Source organism: Microcebus murinus, chromosome 18 (assembly GCF_040939455.1).
Source record: "Microcebus murinus isolate Inina chromosome 18, M.murinus_Inina_mat1.0, whole genome shotgun sequence".
Lineage (NCBI taxonomy): Eukaryota > Metazoa > Chordata > Mammalia > Primates > Cheirogaleidae > Microcebus > Microcebus murinus.
Genome location: NC_134121.1, coordinates 4,281,863 through 4,306,147, shown reverse-complemented (window position 1 = coordinate 4,306,147; position 24,285 = coordinate 4,281,863). Strand labels below are relative to the sequence as shown.

The 24,285-nt window shown below is 38.4% G+C and overlaps 1 protein-coding gene across 9 annotated transcripts in view; it reads right to left on the bottom strand.

The window, feature by feature from the left end:
- The window catches only part of ULK2 (unc-51 like autophagy activating kinase 2), a 111,911-nt gene that overhangs the window by 31,899 nt on the left and 55,727 nt on the right, over positions 1–24,285 (bottom strand). For all 9 annotated transcript variants that reach the window (XR_012912999.1, XR_012913001.1, XR_012913000.1 and 6 more), the window contains exons 11-14: positions 16,693–16,740; positions 15,946–16,034; positions 8,548–8,719; positions 2,890–2,950 (exon numbers count right to left, since the gene is read on the bottom strand). Coding sequence is in view for 6 of the 9 variants with exons in the window: in XM_075994034.1 (XP_075850149.1) it covers positions 2,890–2,950; positions 8,548–8,719; positions 15,946–16,034; positions 16,693–16,740 (370 nt within the window). In the remaining 3 variants the exon portion in view is untranslated. The remainder of the gene's footprint in view (positions 1–2,889; positions 2,951–8,547; positions 8,720–15,945; positions 16,035–16,692; positions 16,741–24,285) is intronic.

The window sequence follows — 24,285 nt, the reverse complement described above, 5'->3', positions numbered from 1 at the left end:
AATGAGGGTCTTAAGACTCATAATCAGAAAGGTGGGGGAAGATTAGAGTCCTGCCTTGGGGCAGGTGAAGGTCAGAGAGAGTCTGTTTCCTGAGGACTAACACACCCAACATTTCAACAAAAGACTGTAACAAGGGTTATGAGAGTTGAGTCAGATGCTGTGGTCCAAAAACTATGTACATATGTATATATCATAGTACTACAGACCCTAAAAAAATTACAAAGACACTAAGGGAACTTCTAGCTTAACCTATTTTACTGATAAACTAACACCACATAGTTCCAAAATTCTTAGTCTCAATTTGGAGTTTTTCCCGTAGCATTTCTTTTGTTTTTCCTATAAAAATTCCTTCAAAGTGCTAAAGTGCATCAATACTATTTAGAAGCAGTTCAGCAAGATTTCAGGAGGGCCTGCTGGGCACTCATGAGTAACCTAGTAGGCATGTCCACTGGGCATTCAATGAAAGGTTAGTAAGCTAGTTAGTAACAGCAAGAAAAAGGACAACTTTCTACACCCTTTTTAGAGATAAATGAATCAAAAACCTCAAGAAAGAAGGTACTAATTGGGGCATTTCACTACCAATATGTAAGAGAAAAAAAACTAGATCCTTTTAAATGTGGCTCACACTACTGAGCAACACTTTCCTGAAACGGTAAAATTTGTGCCCAGTAACGCCAGAGCACTATAGGACAAAAACTTCAGGTCTTAAGACTTTCAAAGATTTTAGTTAAAATTATACCAAATGAGCCAGGCGTGGTGGCTCATGGCTGTAATCCTAGCACTCTGGGAGGCTGAGGCAAGCGAATTTTTCGAGGGAAGGAGTTTGAAACCAGCCTGAGCAAGACCCCATCTCCACTAAAAATGGAAAGAAATTAATTGACCAACTAAAAATATATATACAAAAAATTAGCCGGGCATGGTGGCGCATGCCTGTAGTCCCAGCTACTCGGGAGGCTGAGGCAGTAGGATCGCTTGAGCCCAGGAGATTGAGATTGCTGTGAGCTAGGCTGATGCCATGGCACTCACTCTAGCCTGGGCAACAAAGTGAGACCCTGCCTCAAAAAAAAAAAATTATACCACGTGCATTATGTATTTCCTTCAATATACGTTCCCCAATGGATGCTAGAAAGTAAAATTCTGTATTTTGAATTATATTTTCCTAATATAGTAAGATTGGAATTAGGTTTTCCAAGAAAATTTCTGACCCCTGTAAAATAAATCACTAATTTCAATACAACAAAACATTTCAAAGTAATTTTAATAAAAGTGAAGTTCTAAGAAAAGTAGTAAAATTACAGGGATTCCTTTTTCTTTTTTTTTTTGAGACAAGAGTCTCACTCTGTTGCCCTGAGTCAAGTGCCGTGGTGTCAGCCTAGCTCCCAGCAACCTTACACTCCTGGGCTCAAGCGATCCTTCTGCCTCAGTCTCCCGAGTAGCTGGGACTACAGGCATGCGCCACGACACCCAGTTAATTTTTCTATTTTTAGTAGAGACGGTCTCACTCTTGCTCAGGCTGGTCTCAAACTAACCTCCCACCTTAGCCTCCCAGAGTGTAGGATTACAGGTGTAAGAGCCACCATATCCAGCCAGGGATTCTCATATGAGATGATAGCCACTGGGATATGGAGGGAGACACAAAATCTTAATGGTTTCACGAAGAATAAGATTTTTACCTACATCAACCATTTTAATCTTGTACACAGCATAACTTTTAATATTCTTTTTATATTTCTGTTTTCACTTGCACTTAATATCCTGTGGTAGAATGCGTTTTTTTTTTTCCCCTCCAATATTCACTTACTTTCTCTCTCTGGACCCATTTCTACATTCCATGTGGTGTTCCCCCCACCACACCCCCTGGGAAGCAGGCTGAAAGAGCAGCTCCCATTTTGGACTTGCTATTCTCAAAGCAGAGCAGAGGGTGAGAGAGTGATGGCAGAACAGAAGCTTTCAGGGCCATCGTGCAGTTCTGTCTTCATTCTTATTCCCTCTCCTCTGAGAAAAGCATGTCTCAAATGAGCTGCTCTTTCAACCTGAAAATAAGAAAGAAGAAAACATATGAAGAAGAGTCACAGCTGATCTACAGCCAGTAAGTAACACAAGTAAGGTATAAACCCTCATTGTAAGCTACTGAGGTTTGGGGTTGTTCCCACAGCATTAACCTAGCAAGAACTAAATAATATCGTCTCTTTATAGATATCTCAGGTACCAATGGTACCAAGATTAAACACACACACACACACATACTAGAGAAGGCTTGTATCTCACTGGATGCATCTCTCTCCTGTCTAGTTTTCCTTTCTGACTTTACCACTGCAGCCCAGGACATTTAAAACCTCAGCTTAGCCTTCCAACACTTCCTTGTTGAGTGAAAAAAACTTTTTTGAAGATTAAAACATATAATATTATGCCACATGCAAAAAATAATATTTACTGTATATATGTATATGTATGGTTTCAACTGACTGTATTATAATAGTTTATTTCTCTGAAAAACTATTAAAAGGCAAAAATGTTAGGATTTAACAGAGTTAAGAGAAGAGTGCACAAATAACCATTATATCACTCTTCATACTTTTCTTTCCTTTTTACTTTGCTTATAATGTCTCATGTTAAAGCTGGGTGTGGTGGTGCATGCCTGTAGTCCTAGCTTCTCGGGAAGCTGAGGAGGAGAATCGCTGAGCCCAGGAATTCAAGGTTGTACTACGTTATGTTTGCGCTTGTGAACAGTCACTGTGTTCTATCTAGGGAGACGGAGCAAGACTCTGTCTCAAAAAAACCAACAAAACAAAAAAATCAAAAAACTCCCACAGTGTTCTATAACCTTCCTCACTTCTCACGAAAACACAAAATATGAAAAATCTTTTAGTAAAATATATGAAAACATACCCTCCACACACCAAGAACTCATTTGAAGCACGTCTGCCAGCAGTTCCCACTGGCACATCATCTAAAGGAGAGAAAAATACCATCAGTTCTATTATACTTCATGCTTAAAAATGCAAACTTTGTACCAATATTATTAGGAAACAATTTGAGCACAATACAAATTTACCATTTGCTTCTGTTGTCATTTCATCCATAGGAAATAATACATGACAACAGGAAAACGCACCCAGCTGAATAGACAGGCTGCAACCCTCTCGATGCCAACTTCTATAAGCAAACTTGAGGTCTTTTTCAAGAGAAAGTGCCATGTTTATTGCAGTGTTTATGTATTTCTTCATCACTTAACATGTGAAAAAACTGTGCTACTGTTTTGATCAGGTTCCTATTCATGTGTCAGTGACTCAATCCCATCTTGCCCATAAGTTCTGTGGTTTTTATTGCACAATTTTGCATAGAACACATACATCCCATTATAGCAGAATGACTGTGTAACAAAATCTAGTTCAATATAATGTTGGAGTACCCTTTCCTCCTGCATAACACTCTTTCAGGTCCTGCATGGGTTGTCGAGCAAGATGTCCTGAAAACTGAGGCCTCCTGAACACAGTGGCACATGACACAGACCATCATCATCTACCCCTACACCATCTGCATAGAGGAGTAGAGTGCAGCATAGAACTCAGGGCCACGTCATTCCCTGTCAGTTATATCCACTATATCACATTGCCCTATGTGATTTTAAGTGGCTATAAGGTATAATTAATATGTGTTGATGTGAAATAGCAGTGTTGACCAAATAATATAAACCTTTAAAAATAAAATAAACTACGCTGCAGACATATACTCAAAAAGGGGGGGGGATCACAAATATCCCTTTTTATGGCCCTAAATGGGGAGTGAGAAATGTATTTATTTGGTACATCTCTGGCCCCTGGTCTCATCCTAGTAGTGAAAGAACATAATAATGTCAGGTAGTGTGATAAGCAGCACTAAGGAAAATAAATCAGGGTAAGAGAACAAAGAGCCATGGGGCAAGGGAGAAGTCTATTTTTAAAGACAATAGTAGGCCAGGTGGTGGCCCAAGCCTGTAATCCCAGCACTCAGGGAGGCTGAGGTGGGAGGATCACCTGAGGTCAGGAGTTCCAGACCAGACTGAGCAAGAGTGAGATCCTGTTTCTGCAAAAAATAGAAAAATTAGCTGGGCATGGTAGTGATGCCTGCAGTCCCAGCTACTAAGGGAGGCTGAGGCAGGAGGATCGCTTGAGCCTAAGACTTTGAGATTGCAGTGAGCTATGATCACTCCACTGCACTCTAGTCCAGGCAACAGAGTGAGACTCTGTCTCAAAAAGAAAAAAAAAAAGAAAAGAATCCCTATAAATCAAAAATAAAGGCACCTAACTATATATCAATTTGGTAGCTTCATCAACAGAGAGAAATTATTGCAAGTAACCAAAATTCAGTAATTTGATTGCATATCCTTAATGGGATTATCCTAAGAACAAAAAGATCATTTTAAGGCTGGGTATAGTGGTTCACTGCCTATAATCCCAGCTCTTTGGGAGGCTAAAACTGGAGGATTGCTTGAGGCCAGGAGTTCAAGACCACCAGCCTGGGCAACATAGCCAGACACTGTCTCTACAAAAAACAATTTTTAAATCATATTTTAAATAGTACTCATAATGTTATTCTAATGCCATACTGTTATTTTGAAACATAGGGGAATGGGGAAGGAAAAAAAGAGCCTAAACTCACAAGGGTAAAGGAACAGAAAAGTCCACAGTCGCAAATATTTGGAAGCTAGAACGGTGATGGACAAGTGGTATTTGACATAGTAGACCCAAAAAGATACTTTCTTTAGCCATCTGAAAAGCCCAGACATCACAGAACCCCCAAGGCTAATTAGCAGCACCAGATACTTTTCAGAGTGGCACTAAAGGTAGGACTAACTACAGGATTGTTTGCAAGCCTATTTAGAAGCAGTTATAATATAATTAACCCTCTTAGTGCAACAGGCCGCAAAAGCTGATATTTCTGCCCGCTGCACTAAGAGGGTTAATAATAGTGTTTTGTATTCAGGATTTTTGCTAAATGAATAGATTATAGCTACTTACGCCATTGGGGAAAAAATGGGTAACTTTTGGAGGCCAAGGTGGGAGGATCGCTTGAGGACAGGAGTTTAAGACCAGCCTGGGCATGGGCAACATAGTGAGATTCTGTTTCTACAAAAAGTTTTAAAAAATTAGCTGGGTGTGGTGGCATATGTCCCTGGTCCTAGTTACTCAGGAGGATGAGACAGGAGGATCCCTTGAGCCCAGAAGTTCAAGGTTGCAGCTACTCCAAACTGGGTGACAGAGTGAGACTCTCTCTCAAAATAAAACAAAACAAAACAAAAAACCCCAGAAGGTCTCTGGACTGCAGAACACCAGGAAAAATTAAAGGTAAGGGTACTGAACTAAAAAAACGTTAGCAGAGGAGTTATTAAATGAAATTTTACACTGATTATTGAGACCACCAGACTTCTTTCTCCATTTTGCTACCCCAAATAACAACAGATCCATACTCTTAAGGAAGAAGACTGGATGAGTCTTTTTAGAGGGAACTGAGTAGCCCTCCAAAAACGAAATAGTACAAAGAAATGTTCCAGCCATATCACCCAATGCAGAGGCTTGAGACCCATCCACATATAAAGCTTTCAAACAACTTTTCCCCAGTATGTACAAATGCCTTTTTTTTTTTTTTACATTTCAAACCTAGGAAATATAAATGCCTTTGTTTTAAACATATACAATGGTATACATGTGAGTGGGTAGGTTGCTCAAATCCAAGGAAAGGTTACAAAAGATACATAAGAAATATTCATATAAAAAGCATGATGGGAATAATACCATTTCTTAAAGAATAAACTGAACACAAATGAGAGGATTGTGACAAAGTTTGTTATTTATTTATTTAGAGACAGAGTCTCGCTCTGTTGTCCTGGCTAGAGTGCCGTGGCGTCAGCCTAGCTCACAGCAACCTCCAGCTCCTGGGCTCAAGCAATCCTTCTGCCTCAGCTTGCCGAGTAGCTGGGAGTATAGGTGTGTACCGCCACACCTGGCTGATTTTTTGTTGTTGTTGTTGTTTCTATTTTTAGTTGCCGGGCTAATTGTTTCTATTTTTTTTAGAGATGGGGTCTTGCTCTTGCTCAGGCTGGTCTCCAACTCCTGAGTTCAAGCCATCCTTCCGCCCTGGCCTCTCGGAGTGCTAGGATTACAGGCATGAGCCACTGTGCCTGGCCTAGCCAGGATGACTCTGAAGATTACTAGAATGTTCTCTGTCCCTCCTCCCCATCCCTGATCACACACACATACTGACACACACAAATTTTAAAATTATCGTAATATAGACAAATACAGCAAAAGAATAGAATACAGAATCTTAAAACAAACTCAATCTTATATTTAAAGCTGATATGACAAATCTGGTGAAAAGACAAAATATTTAACAACAATGGGATAACTGAAAGATCTCTATCTTGTTCCATCTACAAAGATAAATTCCAGGTCAAGTTAAATGTGGAAAAATAAAAATATTCAGAAGAAGATAGAGGAGAATACCATCATAACATTGGGATAGCCTGACAGAGTATTGGTATAACTTGTTTTTTGGGTTTTTTTTTGTTTTTTTTTAGAGACTAAGTCTCACTCTGTTGCCTGGGCTAGAGTGCTGTGGCATCAGCCTAGCTCACAGCAACCTCAAACTCCTGGGCTCAAGCAATCCTCCTGCCTCAGCCTCCTGAGTAGCTGGAACTACAGGCATGTGCCACCATGCCCAGCTAATTTTTTCTGTAAATTTTTAGTTATCCAACTAATTTCTTTCTATTTTTAGTAGAGTCAGGGTCTTGCTCTTGCTCAGGCTGGTCTCAAACTCCTGACCTCAAACGATCCTCCTGTCTCAGCCTCCCAGAGTGCTAGGATTACAGGTGTGAGCCTTCGAGCCCGGCCAGCACAACTTGTTTGTACCAATATTTTATAGAGTTGAAATTGTACATATCTAGGGTATTCACTAGAATACCCTAGAAGAAATTCAGGCACATGGACACAAGAAAGTCTATTATAACACATTTTGGATACTGAAAAGGTAGAAATAATCCAAATATAAATCAGTAAGGAAATGGATAAATTGTGCTTTAGTTGTATTGTAAAATTCTACTATTAAAATGAGGTAGATACATACCTAGTATGCATCTACATGTATAGTAAAAACAGGAATAAAAAAGCAAATTATACAAGCAAATATTCTATATACCATTTACTTATACAAGTGGAGTACCTTTTATCTGAATTGCCTGGTACCACAAGTGTTTCAGATTTCAATTTTTTTGGATTTTGAAATATTTGCATTATATTGAGCATTCCAAATCCAAAAATACAAAATGTGAGCATCAAGTTTCAGATTTTGGAGCATTTTGGGTTTTGAATTTTCCAATTTGGGATGCTCAACCTGTAACTGTTAAAACACAAAAATAATATGTTATATACGAATACAGTTTTATGGAGAAGTATCAAAATATCTGCAGAAAGAATATACCTCTGGCAAGAGTAGAAAGAGGAAAGAGACTTTAGCTGTACCTATAGTATTTATATCTTTTAAAAAGACATCTAAAACAAATACAGCAAAATGTTGACAAACGTAAGAGCAACACAGCATGGCAGGTGACTTGAGTATCTGCTGTATTATTTTCTGTTTGAAACATTTCATAATCTTAATTTTTAAAGTTTTAATTACTTTTTGTAAATAAATAAAACCACCATACTTAATGATTTTTAAAGGTAATTCCCGGTTCTTGTAGTACTGAGCATAAACTGCCACAACATTGTTGTGGGCCATGTTTTCTCTTCCCCAGCCAATAAATCATTAAGTTCATGAGGTCTGGGGTTAATGGACTTGTAACAACCAGTGTGGTACCTAGCACAAGCATCTACTAAGTATTAGACAAACAACTAAATAGACCTCTTAATACAAACCTCTCCTGCACATAGTCAAATCTGATATTATTTAATCATTAAAGTAACAAAATCTCTAGCTTTTCCAATCCTATTCCTTTACGGCCAAACCATGGTTCCTTCTTTTTCAATAGCTTTATCTAACTTCTCTTTTTTGTAGGTTTTCTGGTAGCTTTCACTATTCCAACACATACTGACTAAATTTAGTCAACTTGGATTCCATCTAGTTCCTTTATAAAAATTCTTCCTATATATTTATGAAGCTCATTCCTGAACTCATGAAAGTATTTCTGAAAGACACCCGGGTTGTTTTTAAGACTCATTTGACTCTCAGGTTTTTTTTTCCAAATGAGTTCTTCCTTTAATTCCTTTCCTTAAAGTTATTATAATTTCACTCGTTCTGCTGGTTTCTCAGTTTCTTTCTGTTTGGATACAAACAGAATTTGAGATCATTTCTTATAAAGTTTTCATGTACCTTTAGAATTCAAAAGTATTTTTTTATAGAGGATTGAGCAGATTTTAGAAAGGTAAGTATTTATTCTGAAAATTCAAACAACTAAATAAAAAGCCCATTTGAACAGGTGCCCTATACAAGAAAGTGTGAGATAAAAGTTTTAAAAAATTCTAGTTTAGTAAATTAAATATAATGTGTACAAGTAGAAAAGATTCTCACATGAATGGTCTGACGAGATGTTGTGTGGAACCAAAACAAAGTCATCCGTGTCACAAGAGGAGTTCTTGCTACTAGTACTGGCAGAATCTTTGGACACTTGTAGATAGTTGGGAGGACCCAATGGTGGGGAAGATAAGTTTTCTTCCTGAATATGCTGCATATCTGGAAGGGACTAAAATTAACAACATAAAATTAAAACTGGCCTAATAATCAAATGCAAGTCAGAATAGCCATTAGATTAAGGAATGTTTTGTTTTTTCAGAAAAGTGGGCATAAAGTCCAATTCCATCTAATACTTAAAAACAAAACCTTTGGAAAATTTTTCCTGTAGAAAAGCACAGTTTAAAAGTGTTTGCATAAAGACTTCTAAAATGTTTTCCAAAAATGATACTTAAAAATTGGCCAGGCAAGGTGGCCCTGTAATCCTAGTACTTTGGGAGGCCAAGGCGGGAGGATTGCTTGAGGCCAGGAATTTAAGACCAGCCCTGGGCAATAGTGAGATACCATCTCTACAAAAATATGTATCATTATATCATACCACTTATCATAGTACTTGCCTGCCTCTCCTAAAGTTTTTCAGAAGGTGAGTTTTTTGGGGTTTTTTTTTTTTTTTTTTTGAGACAGAGTCTCACTCTATTGCCTGGGCTAGAGTGCTGTGGCATCAGCCTACCTCACAGCAACCTCAAACTCCTGGGCTCAAGAAATCCTTCTGCCTCAGCCTCCCAAGTAGCTGGGACTTCAGGCATGCACCACTATGCCCGGCTAATTTTTTCTATATATTTTTAGTTGGCCAATTAATTCTTTCTATTTTTAGTAGAGACGAGGTCTCACTCTTGCTCAGGCTGGTTTCAAACCCGACCTTGAGCGGTCCTTCCATCTCGGCCTCCCAGAGTGCTAGGATTAAAGGTGTGAGAAGGTGAGTTTTTATCATCCCCAAATCCTCAGACTCAGCTCATGTCCTAGCAAAGCAGATACTCAATAACTGACTTAACACAAACTGCCCAGGAACTTTAAATTAATGACATCTTGAACACACACAAAAGTTTTAAATCTGTAATGAAGATCACATTACAAACAGGAAAGCAGAGACCTTATTATGTAAAAGAGCAGAGAAATCAATAAGCATACTGTACTGAAGTCTAGAAATTTATTTACACTCACAGAAAGATTTGGAAAACTGTATAGGTGTTGGTGTATTCCTTTTGTTCTGTTAGGGAGAGGAGCTGGTTTGTCAGTAGGAGATAGGACAGGAAGGGAAAAAAAGCATATAAATATATTTAAACAAATACTTAGGCATAAACTAGTTATATATCTCTTGGCATTTGCCTGGCTCAAGGACTCTAGCGACAACTCTTAATTGAATATCTTGATTATAAAATAGTTTTCTAAAACAATGAATATAACTTTTTAAGCCCCATTATATTACCTGTTTAATCTTTGCTTCTATTTAAGAAAAGGAAAAATAGTACCTTATGTTCTTTAAAGCCAAGCCTTAAAACCAATTCACTGCTACTGTTCCTTTGAATGTTACTGTGAAACGGTATCAATCATTGATATCACTTCTCTTTTTGTGTGTGACATGTACATGACACAAAATCTCCTTATCCCTTTTTTATTTATTTTTTTATTTTTATTTTTTTTCATTTTTTCCAAGGGATTGAACTTTGAGTCCTTATCCCTTTTGGAAGAGACTTTATATCTCAAGATAACTAAGGGAAGGGCGGATGTAAGAACTAGTATTACTGAGCATCAACCATAGGCTTGATGCTCATGGCACTGTTAAGAGCTTTCCTCATGTTATCTAACTTCAGCCCTATTGTGAACTCCTTTTCACATATAGGTAAACAAAGGTCAGACAGGTAATTTGCCCTAAATCGGCTGGGCGTGGTGGCTCACGCCTGTAATCCTAGCACTTTGGGAGGCCAAGGCGGGAGGATCCCTTGAGTTCAGGAGACCAGCCTGAGCAAGAGCAAGACCCCCGGCTCTACTATAAATAGAAAGAAATTAGCCAATCAACTAAAAATAGAAAAAAAATTAGCCGGGCGTAGTGGCGCGTCCCTGTAGTCTCAGCTACTCGGGAGGCTGAGGCAGGAGGATTGCTTGAGCCCAGGAGTTTGAAGTTGCTGTGAGCCAGGCTGATGCCACAGCACTCTAGCCCAGGCAACAGAGACTCTGTCTCAAAAAAAAAAAAAAAATTGCCCTAGATCACACAATGAAAATACAGCCAAGTTGAAATGTGGTTCCAAGTTTCTAACTGCATAATTTCTTTCCAGTGGTTTAGGCAGGAACAGTCCCCATTTCTTCCATCCTGATGCTCCTTTCTCATGGTAGTGGAAGAGATGCTGCTCTCACATTCAAAGCTCATCTCTCCACCTGCACTCTGCATTCCACTCTCCCCCACATCCGCCAAGACCTAGAGCAATTCTTCTCTCCCTCCTGACATTTTCACCCTCTCCCTTTATTCTGGCATATTTTCCCCTCTGCAGATAAACATGTTTAATTTTCTCACATCTCAAAATTCTTACAACCCATCTCTTCTTCACTTCTTAACAATGTTTCTTGAAATTATCAATCTTCACTGACTCAAATTCTTCGCCTTCTACATATCCTTTCATTCACCACAATTCACTTTCTGCCTTCAACCCTCTGATAAAGTTGCCTTTGTTAAGCTTACCAATAACTTCCACTGCCAGGTCCAGCAGATACTTCCTTTGTTCCTCAAGGTACGTGAATTCTCTGCTATATCTGCACTGCAGACCAGTCTTTTCTTGGCACTCTTCTCCTTCATCTGTGACCCCACTCTTGTTTTCCCTCCTACTTTGTGGGGACTCCTTCTTAGACTCTTTTGTGGGTACATACTTCTCATCTTCCCCTTGAAGACGAGGAGGGGGAGGAGAGTATAGAGTTCCCCAAGGTGCCACATGGGCCCTCTACTCCTAACTTTTCATACTTACCCTAGTGACCACTCTTTACCCTCCTACCTTCAACTACCATACAGAATGACAACTCCCAGATTTTCTTCTCCAGCGTAGATTCTCTCTGATGAGCTCTAGACCCCTAAGTTCTCTTGCCTATGCATCTCGTTCATGCCTGTACATTAATTCATCACCTTTTATACCTCAAAGCATTGTTTCCCATGCTCCCTTACTCAGCGACCTCATCGGCCATCCACTCAGTCACCAGCAAGGTCCCCTTCTTCCTTAAGTCCTAAGTTCAAACAATCTCCAAGATCTGCGAGCTCTTTATCTTTGCCTTACCTGGCCTCCCTCTTCTCCTTTTCTACTGCTTTAGTTCAGACCCTTGTTCCTAAAATGGTGACAATGATGATGATAAAAGCTTCAACAGTCTCAAGTTGTTCTCTTTCCTCTAGTAGAGAGATCTCTCTCTCATTCTTTCTCTCCAATCTAGCCATCCGAGTTTTAGAAGAAACTAGCTAAAACACATGGTGGAAATTATTCTTTCATTTAAAATCATTCAAATAGCTCACCCCAGCTTTAAGGGCACAGCTGAAACTCCTCTGCCCAGCGCCCAAATCCTGTCAAGATACAGCTTCTGTCCACCTCTCTAGCTTTTTCTCCTCACCATACTATCAATGCTTCCCGCAGCCACAAACGGCACTACTTTGAGCAGCCTGACCCTTTCTGCCTTGCCGGAACAGCTCTATGTGTGAGCTTGCCTAATACGCTAGCCATTAGAGTGTGCCTACTGAACACTTGAAATGCAGCTGACTAAGGAAATGAATTTTTAATTCTAACGAATTCAAATGTAAGTGAACATGGGGAATAAGAAATAAAAATAAAATCCTAAGCCCCACAACTGACTGAACAGACCCCCTCTTGGCCAAGAAGACCCCAAAGAAACCTTAAAACTAAGTTCCCAGCCATGACAGGAAAGGAGGCCAGACACACCCCACGATGCTCCCTCCCTCACTAACCACCATTAGGCTTCTCCCCTTGAGGTTAGACAGAACCAGGCTTTGGAAAGGCTTGCCCATCTGCCGGTTTCAGTCAACAGCCCAATGCTGCTCTGACCAGCATTCTTTCCTTACCAGAGGCCACTGACCATGGAGTGGTTCTGACTAGTCTATGGAAAATACACGGTAAAGGTTTCTATGTCCTCTACCTTTTGACATGACAGGGTCAAAAACTCTACCCTCAATGATACTACCATGCCATTTTCTGAACATGGATCCCATCCCATCAAGTAGCATGAAGCTCAACTGCACATGTGCATGTTGCTCCTTTCAAATATTCATGCCTTCTCCTACAGCTTGTTAAGCATGTATATTTGGCCACCTGATTCAGCATAAATTCCTGTCCCATTGTCTTTTCCTCTTTCCCTCAAATTACTTGTGTCTGGCTTCTGGCTGTAGGATACACTTCTCAACCTGTCAGAATGGCTAGCCTGCAGGCTGCAACTCTTTATGAAATAAATCTCTCCTTTCCAAATTTATGAACTTTGTCATTATTCAGTTGACAGAAGCTAGAGAGTTCCTTCAGTAGCTCACACCTCTATGACATCATGTATGGGAATTCCTCTGCCTACAATACCATTCTTTTACTAATTCATCTTGCTCTTTCTTCAAAACTCAGCTTAAACAATCCCTTCCTCTGAGCAGCCTTCCTATGCCTTTAATCTAATTTTGATGTCCCTCATTCACATTCCCATATGCAATGAAGATATATACACATATTCTTCTAGTAGAGACTGAGTTACCTACCTCTTCTCTATATAATCAAATTAAAACCACCTTGATGTCAGGGACTTGGTCATCTCACTCATTAGGATAAGTCAGAACTTCACACAAAGTAGACATGTAATAAATGTTATATAATAAATAAATACTCAAGATCTATCCTCTAAATAACATTTAACCTATAGTCAGTATCATAATTAAAGGAGTGATTTGGAGATTTTCTTGTTTATGACTTTTTATTTTTTTTCCTTCAAAGATTTTTCTGAAATAAAGTAGCAACTAGATTTTTGCATGAGAACCTAAGAAAAAGAATGTTATATTGCATGCTTGTGTGTATTAACCTTCAGTATGAGAGTCTACACCAGTCCTAGGAAGGAAGGGGTGCATGTATGAAATCATCTTATTTTTGGAAGACTATGTTCAATACAATTGTCTATCAAACCATCTCATTTTCTAATCTCATTAACTGGAAATTATACATAAATGTTCCTGCTTTCCTTCTATTTCCCTGCTTTCCTTTTTATTTTCACTTCAAGTATTAGCTTTTAATAAAGGCTTCCTAAAAATGGTTATCCCACCAAAGTTTCTAACATCTAAATACGGCTCTCTCTCTCCCTCCTGCCCTTCCTCACTCCTCCTGTTAGTTCTCCATTCTACTTTCCCTGGCAGCCCTAGCCTAGCTGCTGTTTTATTCTCCCCTTTCAACTAACAAAAACCCCAAAAGAGCTCTCCAGTCACAGCGAATTTCCAGTTCAATGCCCCCCTACTGGCCTCTCTTTCTCATCCCTCAGTCACTCTCCCATCCACAGGCTCCTTTATGCTTGATCTCCCACATTTAGATCTTCCCTGGTGTTCCTTTCTCTGGAAGGAGCTTTGCTTTTTATATTATGTCTCACATTGAGTTAAATATATACTTCATAATATAATAGCTACAACTGATCAAGTATTTACTATAGCTAAGCACTGTCCACATATTACTCTCACCACCCTCCAGGCAAAGGTTCATCAGGCCCATCTTCCAGAGGTGGACACCACGACCCAAATGTCTAACTGAGCTCCCTCCCAAGGTTACTGAGGAAGCAAGCAGCAGGGCCAGGATTGATGCCAGTCTGCCTGGCTCTTAGTTTTTTAAATTCATGGGAACATAATTAACACAGCTACTGTATCTGTTTGGTGTGGTGAGTTTGCCAGGCTGTGAAAGAGAGGGTGTTTTTTGGCCAGTTTTGAGACTCGTCTGCAATATGCTCTTTCCACATCTGCTTTAGCTATGGGCTATTAGATTTAGCTAGAAAATAATACAGTTGCCGCTGCCTGTGTATTTATTGTGTGCCAGACACTGTAGTAAGTATGTGGACTCATTTATCCTTAAAGAACCCTATGAAGTAGGTAAATTATACTCACTTTATATATGAGGGCTCGAAGAAATTAAGTCACTTGTCCTTAAGTTAATATGGCAAGTAAGGAATGTAGAACCTTCCAAGCCTCATCCTCTTTTTTTGTTTGTTTTTTTTGTGAGAGATGGGTTCTTGCTCTGTTGTCCAGGCTGGAGTGCAGTGGCCTAATCACAGCTCAAGTGATCCTCCTGCCTCAGCTGCCTGAGTAGCTAGACTACAGGCTTGGGCTACCTGGCTAACTTTTAAAATTTTTTGTAGAGATGGGGTTTCATGTTATCCAGGCTGGTACATAGCTGGTCTTGAACTCTTGTCCTCAAGCAATCCTCCAACCTCAGCCTCTCAATCACTGGGATTACAGGTGTGAACCACTGTGCAGGCCCAGCCTCATCCTTCTACACCTCTGAGTTGCCTAAAATGGCTACTCATACAACTGTCTCCTCTTATGGCCCCCTCACCTTTCTACCAACAGAATTCAAGAAATTCATGCCTACCAGGCTAATCTAGAAAATACAATAGCTCACACAAGAGCCCTTGGACCTTCAGCTTGTGGAAAAGCCTCAAGGTCACAACTCTCACAGGCTGCAACAGAGATCTGGGGGAAGGATCAGTCTAAAAAAGCAAGAAGAGGACAAGGTAAAACCCTAGGAGAGTATAGTAGGAAGAAAAAGTGAGCAGAGTGACCAGAAGTCCTCAGGATCAGGAGAAAGCACTTAAACGGGAACAAACACAGCCATGGAGGAAACGTCTTAGGAACTTCAGGGGAAGGAAGAAGTTTGAATGGTAACCTTCAAGGTCCAGTAATCACGATTAAAAGAATCTAGGTGAAATCTGGCTCAGAAATCACTCCTCTAACCAATGGAAACCCTATGTACAAAAAATATCCATGGTTTGGTGCCAAATGAATGTTTAAAAAAAAAAAATCCAAGGTGATGCTTACAGCATTCAAGTAAAATAAATAAATATTTATTGCCTATCCACCTGTAATGGATACTCTTTGTTTGCAAGTATCATCACCAAAACTCCATAGGGCATAAAAAAAGTGATAGTACTGTACTGCTGTTCAGAGGAAAATGGTCCAGAAAGGTGATATTTCTTGCTGAAGCTTACACATTTAAAAATTTAAATATAGACAGATATCCAAATGCAGGTCCATCTGACCCAACTATAATGCTCTTTTCCCCAAACCTCAGCTGCATAAGTAAAACACTACACATAAAAAGAACATCCACATTGTATTTGCAGACTCCATTTATGAACAGATGCAATAGCACTAATTCTGAAGTTATTTTTAATAAAATCAGAACTTACTGGTGGAGAAGCAAAACGACAGGATGGAGAGCTGCCACAGGAGCTTCCAGAGACAGAGCCGGCATACACGGGCACTGGAACTGGGCACGCTGGTGGAGGAAGCGCAGACGAAGAGCTACATCACTTTGTAGTACAGTCACATGACCTGTCTAATACAAAAACCCAGCCTGCTAAACACAATGAGACCTCATCTCTAAAATAAATAAAAAACAGTGGCTCGCGCTTATAGTCCCAGCTACTCGGGAGCCTAAGGCAGGAGGACTATCAGGCAAGGAGTTTGAGACCACCTTGGGTGATACAGCGAGACTCTTTTTGTCTCTAAAAAAAAGAAAAAAGAAAAACTTGCCAAAACTACTGCATCTTTGTGTTGATAAAAAATTTGCATTTACCTATTATCACTTCCATTGATGAAATTAAAAATGTAGCCATTACTTTTGACCTATACATTCTTGTGGGAAAAAAATTATGAAAATGCAGCCATTACTAAAACTATTTAAACTTAGATTTTGAAGGAAAAAAAAGAACTGATATTAAACACAATTATAGGTATCTATACCTATAATTTTATAGGTACCTATAATACCTATAGGTACCTATACTTACAGGTACTTATACCTATAATTTTCATTGAAAAGTCAATGAAATCTTGAAAAGCATAGTAAAAAAATAATTTGGTAATACAGAATACTAATTTTTCCTTAAGTTTGCGTTTATTTTTTAAGTAAAAATACAAAAAATGGTACTCACATTTTTTTACTGGAACTTGCTCAAGAAAAGGATGGCTAAAAAATGTCTCTGTAATAAAAAATGAGAATGCAACATTTAAACAGAGACTAATAGGTTACTCTTCTCAATGCATTCAACATAATGTCTTTGAGATCGTAAGTAATTATTATTAACTTCTTTATAATAACCTCTACTTCCTTTCAATATAAAAGCATATTATTTCTCATAAATAATTTATAAAAATGATTATAATTCTTAATCAATACAAAATTTTAAATAATTGTAGATTTTCAAAACATTCATCACCAACACAACACACTCTGAGGCTATGTACATAAACATGCTCTCTAATGTGTGCCACCCTCACATGGATGGCCCCGTATGAGACCTGTGATCACCAGGCCCTGCTAAGCACATATTTCAACTATGGCTGCTGTTAATTCTGAGAGGAAAGTGAGGCAGCTGATTTATACAACAGATGCTATTCCTCTATCCCAGAAGTATTCTTAAGGGTGGTTTCACAACTTTTAAAAAACTATTCATTTAATTTAAGCTATCCACCAAAGTTAAAGCCTATACAGTAAGCCTGCTAATTTGACAAAGATAAGTAAGTAGGTGGATACATGAAAGTTCATTCATTTCCTGTATGTTCAAAGTATTTCATTAATAACCTCTTAAAAAACCCACAAAGATAATCTCACTTATCATTAAGTATTAGACTCTTATGATATTCCCTGTGTACCTGCAGGTCACAGGGTGGGCAAAAACAGCACAGACCAACATGGAGACTTAATTTAGATAATACAAGATCAAGAATAAACTAAATTCAGGTTCAGTACATATTATCTTCTACTCTGAGGGATCCCATGAGTTTCGCTGAAATAAATACTTAAAAGTCTCTCAAAGTAAATATCAATCATAAGAATTACTCAGGAACACAGATGTGGAGAGTTCTGAAAATAAACATGAGTTTTCTACCTTTTTTAGAAGAAAAATTAATATACATAAATTCTAGTTTAACATGTAGGATTTTTTATGCTGGTTTTTACAAACAACATAATATGGATAAAACAAAATATATAAATGAAGAAACTGACTGAATGCAAGTACTCAGAACCCACCTTCCGAATAATTGGTATGGTATGAAAACTATACACTTAATGTATTTATAATTTAAAAACTATTATCCACAATATAATAATATTGAGTTGTTTCAGTATTGAGCCATGTGTCTCATGGTTCAGAGCACTCTCAATTTAATTTCTCTCTCTGAAAGGTAAAAATATTTCCTATATGAATTGAAGGTTATTCCAAATTCACAAATCTTTAAGAAAATAGATATTCAGACTATTTCATCTTTTCCCCTATAGGAAACAATTAGAGTCACTGTCTATTGAGGACTTAACATTTACTAAGACAACAAACTGGATGCCTAACATACCAGTTCCTCATTTTAATTTCACAAACCTGGCCTGGCAGCACTGTGGCTCACGCCTGTAATCCCAGCACTCTGGGAGGCCAGGGCAGGAGGATCCCTAGGATTGCTTGAGCTCAGGAGTGGGAGATCAGCCTGAGCAAGAGCAAGAACAAGACCCTGGCTCTACTAAAAATACAAAAATTATCCGGGCATTGTGGTGCCTACCTGTAGCCCCAGATACTCAGGAGGCTGAGGTAGGAGGATCATTTGAGCCCAGGAGTTTGAGGTTGCTGTGAGGTATGATGATGCCACTGCAACCTAGCCCAGGCAACAGAGTGAGACTCTGTCTCAAAAAAAAACTAAGAAAGAGGCCTCCAGGACTGTGGGCTGTGCAAGGCACTGGCAGCTGCCCTCCCAAAGCCCTGGTGAGAGCTGATCTGCCACTGAGTGCCTGTTTACCAAGGGCACCACATGAAGCTGGCCCTCCCCTAAACCCCAACACTGAAGCCAAGGGCTTTCCTTCCTGCCAGCAGTGTTTTCTCCTCCTTTCTTCCCTTTCAGATCTAATGGTCAAAGAACTGAAAATACCTGTAGACAGCTTAAGGCTCTGGGAACATTCTCTGCAAAGACAATCAGGAATCTGGACACTGGCAAACTATCCATTTTTCTCTATTCCTGTGCATGCTATACAAAGTCATCTTCCACAGTGCCAGGATCCCTGACCAAACTTTTCCAGCACTGGTTTAGATGTGTGGGCCTTTCTTTCTAACTCTAGAATCCAAGAAAAGCAAATGCTTTACAGAAACTGATTCAACCACCATCTGAGAATAGTGGCTTTCCCACCTCATAATGGTTCAAGAAATATCTTTTGTTCTTATAAAGTTCTTCTTTCTTATTTCCTTCCATTTATCTAGGTATAACAGCCTAAGGAAATAAGGACACTGTCCAAATGATTAAATTTATTATAAATAAGAATTTAAAATAAATGAGGAGGATTTGGAGTATATGACAGAAAAGACGACACACCAGTAATGTATTTAATACCAGTGAACTGCACACTTAAAAATGATTAAGATTGTAAATGTTATGCTGTGTGTATTTGATACAATACAAAAATTATTGAAAGCGAGGCTTTAAAGAAAGTTGGAAAACAATGACAGCAGTTTTGAAGATATAATCGAAGAGACTAAATATGAAATTCAATTTTAATGAATCATTTAAAATGACAGAAGAACATGTTAAAGAACATGTATTCAGAAGTGTATGACCCAATGGACCCAGGGAAGCTAAATTTGTATTCTCATTTTGGTACACATCTTAGAAATGTTTTGTTCCTGATCTTAGTAAGAGCAACATATGCTATTAGGAGAAATACATAGCAATTGCTTAACTATACTTATTTAATAATGGAAAAATATATTCTAGACAAATCCTTTTCCACTTACACATGTAATTTTTTTCTTTTATAATTTTAAATTTCTACCCTCTTTCCACTAGTACAACTGCATCTTCTTGATAAGACAAAGTCAGTAAACTTAGGAATTAATTCTATATCCTTCAACAAGAGTTTTTGAAGTTCCCAGAAATTAAAGTTATAGAGTTTTGAACTATTGAGCTAATGATCTTTCTAAAGGAAGTATCAAATGCCTCCTCTCTAAAGTCACTCAAAAATATATTTAGTTGGTACCAATCTTATCACAAGAGAAGATATATATATATATATATATATATATATATAGAGAGAGAGAGAGAGAGAGAGACAGACAGACAGACAGACTGCAAGGCAGTAAATAGAAAAAAAGTTTATATTTTTCCTCAACATTTATTCTTCTGGATGCTTGATGTGGTGAATATTTGTACTGAATGTCCACATTTAACCATTCATCTAATTATTTAAATTCATGTCCTCTTCTTAGGTTATTACCACTATATGCAAATATGTATGTATATGCATGCATGTATAGTGGTCCTCCATTTTCCATGATTTTGCCTTCTGTAGTCAACTATGGTGCAACAATATTAAATAGAAAATTCCAGAAATAAACAATTCATAAATTTTACATTGCACACCATCCTAAGCAGTGTGATAAAATCTCATGCCATCTCACCCAGGACATGAATTATCCCTTTGTCCAGCAACTCTATCTGTTAGTCACTTAGTAGCTGTCTCAGTTATCAGATCAACTGTTGCAATACCACAGTACTTTTCTTCAAGTAACCTTTATTTTATTTAACAATGGCCCCAAAGTGCAAAAGTAACGATGCTGGCAATTTGGATATGCCAAACAGAAGCTGTAAAGTGCTTCGTTTAAGTGAAAAGGTTAAAGTTTTAGACTTAAGGAAAGAAAAAAAATCCTATGCTGAGGTTGATCAGATCTATGGAAAGAATGAATCTTCTGAGAAATTGTAAAGGAAAAAGAAATTCGTGCTTAGCTATAGCACCTTAAACTGCAAAAGTTACAGCCACAGTGCATAAATACTTAGTTAAGATAGAAAAGGCATTAAATTTTGTGGGTGTAAGATATAAATAGAAACATGTTCCAACTAACAGCAATCAGGTTCAGGACTATGCACAGTTTCAGGCATCACTGGGGATCTTGGAACGTATTCCCTATGAATAAAGGGGGACTACTGGCCGGGCGCGGTGGCTCACGCCTGTAATCCTAGCACTCTGGGAGGCCGAGGCGGGCGGATTGCTCAAGGTCAGGAGTTCAAAACCAGCCTGAGCGAGACCCCGTCTCTACTATAAAAATAGAAAGAAATTAATTGGCCAACTAATATATATAATATAAAAAATCAGCCGGGCATGGTGGCTCGTGCCTGTAGTCCCAGCTACTCGGGAGGCTAAGGCAGGAGGATCGCTTGAGCCCAGGAGTTTGAGGTTGCTGTGAGCTAGGCTGACACCACGGCACTCACTCTAGCCTGGGCAAGAAAGCGAGACTCTGTCTCAAAAAAAAAAAAAAAAAAAAAAGGGGACTACTGTACCTATGTATATATGTATGTTGGCTATGTGGAGTACAGTATAAGATGTCTTTTATGTTTTCTAACATCCCTTGGTATACTTGGGGGATTGGCTCCAGGGCCATCCATATATATGCAAATGTACCCATAATGAAGTCCTGTAGTCAGCCCTGCAAAACCCACATATACAAAAAATCAGCCCTCTATATACACAGCTTTCAAATGCCACAAATACTGTATTTCCAATCTGCATTTGACTGGGAAAAAAATGTGCTTGTAAGTGGACCTATGTTGTTCAAGAGTGAATTGTAATCACAAAAATTGTTAGCTGTCTGGAATCACATTAAACCAGTGGATGCATTTTGAGCACTGTTCACTACTGGTTCTTGATTTACTATTTTGGATTTATTTTTGCTCTGAAATTTTTTATAGTTATCTCCATAGCAACAATCCTGAACTATTCCTTAATGATGCTGTAATAACTATCTCAGCATCTAAATTGGGAAATAAATATAATGCTGGTTTTTAAAAAATCTAGGAAAGAAAAAGAAAGGAAATAAAAAAGAGCCAAATTATTAAAATACAAAACAGACAAATAGAAAAAGAAAATAGAGAGATATTTTTATTAAAAGATAGTAAAATTGGTAAATCTCTGACTAGACTGATAAAAAAAAGAAATACAAATTATAAATATTAAAAATAAAAATGGCACTATTGACTACAGTTCATATAGACATTAATGTGATAAGAAGGGAATACTACACACTCTATGTGAACAAATTCAGCAATCTAGTTGAAATTTAGTTGAAATAGACAAATTCCCTGAAATATAAAAATTGCCAAAACTGTCTCAAGAAGAAATAACAAATATAAATAACCCTATGTCTATTTTTTTTTCTTTTCTCTTTTTTTTTTTTTTTTTTTTTGAGACAGAGTCTTATTCTGTTGCCCTGAGTAGAGTATCATGAGCCTAGCTCACAGCAACCTCAAACCCCTGGGCTCAAGAGATCCTCCTGCCTTAGCCTCCCAAGTAGCTGGGACTACATATGCAAGCCACGACATCTGGCTAATTTTTCTGTTTTTGGTAGAGATAAGGTCTTGCTCTTGGCTCAGGCTGGTCTTGAACTCCTGAGCTCAAGGGATCCTCCCACCCCAGACTCTCAGAGTGCTAGCATTATAGGTATGAGCCACCATGCCTGGCCAATTTTTTAAATGTAATTCTTGTATAGAGCTGGGCACAGTGGCACACACCTATAGTCCCAGCTACTCAGGAGAGAGACTGAGAAAGGAGGATCACCTGAATTCAGGAGTTTAAGATGAGCCTGGGCAATATAGTGTGATCCTGTCTCTAAAATCAAAAGAAAACTAAAGTTTTCCCCACAAAGAAAATGGCCAAATAACAGGCATTTTCCATAACATTTAAATATCAAATACCACCAATCCTATATGTACTCTTTTTTTTTTTTTTTTTTTTTTTTTTTTTTTGAGACAGTCTCACTCTGTTGCCCCAGCTAGAGTGTCATGGCGTCAGTCTAGTTCACAGCAAGCTCAAACTCCTGGGCTTGAATGATCCTTCTGCCTCAGCCTCCCGAGCAGCTGGGACTACAGGCATGCGCCACCATGCCTGGCTATTTTTTATGTATATTTTTAGTTGGCCAATTAATTTGTTTCTATTTATAGTAGAGACGGGGTCTCACTTTTGCTCTGGCTGGTTTCGAACTCCTGACCTCAAATGATCCACCCGCCTCGGCCTCCCAGAGTGCTTGGATTATAGGCGTGAGCCACCATGCCCAGCCTCTATATGTACTCTTTTTAAAAGGAGAGGGGGAAGAAAGACATCTTGACATGTTTATGCAGTCTGCAACACCCTGATCCCAAACCAAAGACATTACAATAAAACAAAACTATAGACAAATTATCCCTCATGAATATAGATGTAAAAATTCTTTAACAAAATATTAGCAAATTGAATACAGCATTATTATCAAAAGGATAACACACTAAGTGGAACCCCAAGAATGCAAGGTTGGTTCAACATTTGAAAGTTAATTATATTAAAAGGTTCAGGAAGTCCAAAAATGATGGACTAGGAAGCTCCAAGCTTTAGTTCTCCCATAAAACACTGAAAAAAACAGGCATAAACTGTCTGAACCAACTTTGTCAGAGCTCTGGCAAGCAAACAGTCAAAGGTTTACAGTAACTAAGCAAACAATCAAGAAAAAGCTATCTTCAAAATGCTCCTGGCATTCAAGGAAATCCTTTCAAAAGTAGCTGAACACAAGCTAACAGAACAGATACATCAGTAATCACACATGACAAGAATAGTCTTTGAAAAAACAGTCTGGAAACTCTCAAACCAAATGGACTACTACAGACTTTAACAATTAAACAAATAATAGCAAAAACAAAAAACAAAACCAAAAAAAGCAAACTCTGGGGAGGTGGGAATATCTGCTTTCCAGAGTTCTCACACCATAATAGTTAAGTGCCAAATTTTCAATGACAAAAACATCACAAGGCATACAAGAGAACAGGAAAATATGGCACAAAGGATCAAAGTAAACTGACAGAAAGTGTCCCTAAAGAAGTCTAGATATCAGTCTTACTACACAAAGACTTTAAAATAACTGTCTTGCCAGGCATGGTGGTTCACATCTAGCACTTTGGGAGGCCAAGGCAGGAGCATCACTTGAACCCAGGAGTTCAAGACAAGCCTGGGCAACATAGCAAGACCCTGTCTCTACAAAAACAAAATAATAAAAAAAATCAGCCAGGTATAGAGGCTAAGCACCTGTAATCCCAGCTACTCAGGAGGCTGAGATGGGAAGATCATTTGAGGTCTGGAGTTTGAGGTTACAGTGAGCTATGATCATTCCACCGCAATCCAGCCTTGGTGACAGAGCAAGATCCTGTCTCTATTATAAAAAAATAAAATAACTGTTTTACATATGCTCAAAGAACTAATGAGAAACATGAACAAAGAATTAAAGGAAATTAGGAAAATGATGGGTGGATAGGATATCAACAAAGACAGAAATTATACAGAAAGATCTAAATAGAAATTCTGGAGTTGAAAACTATAATAACTTAAATGAAAAATTCATTAAACAGATTTGAGCAGGCAGGAGAAAAAATTAGCAAACTTGAAGATAAGACAACTGAAATTACAGAGTCCAAGAAGCAGAAAGAAAAAAGAATGAAGAAAGGTAAAGAGAGCTTAAGGGATTTGTGGGACA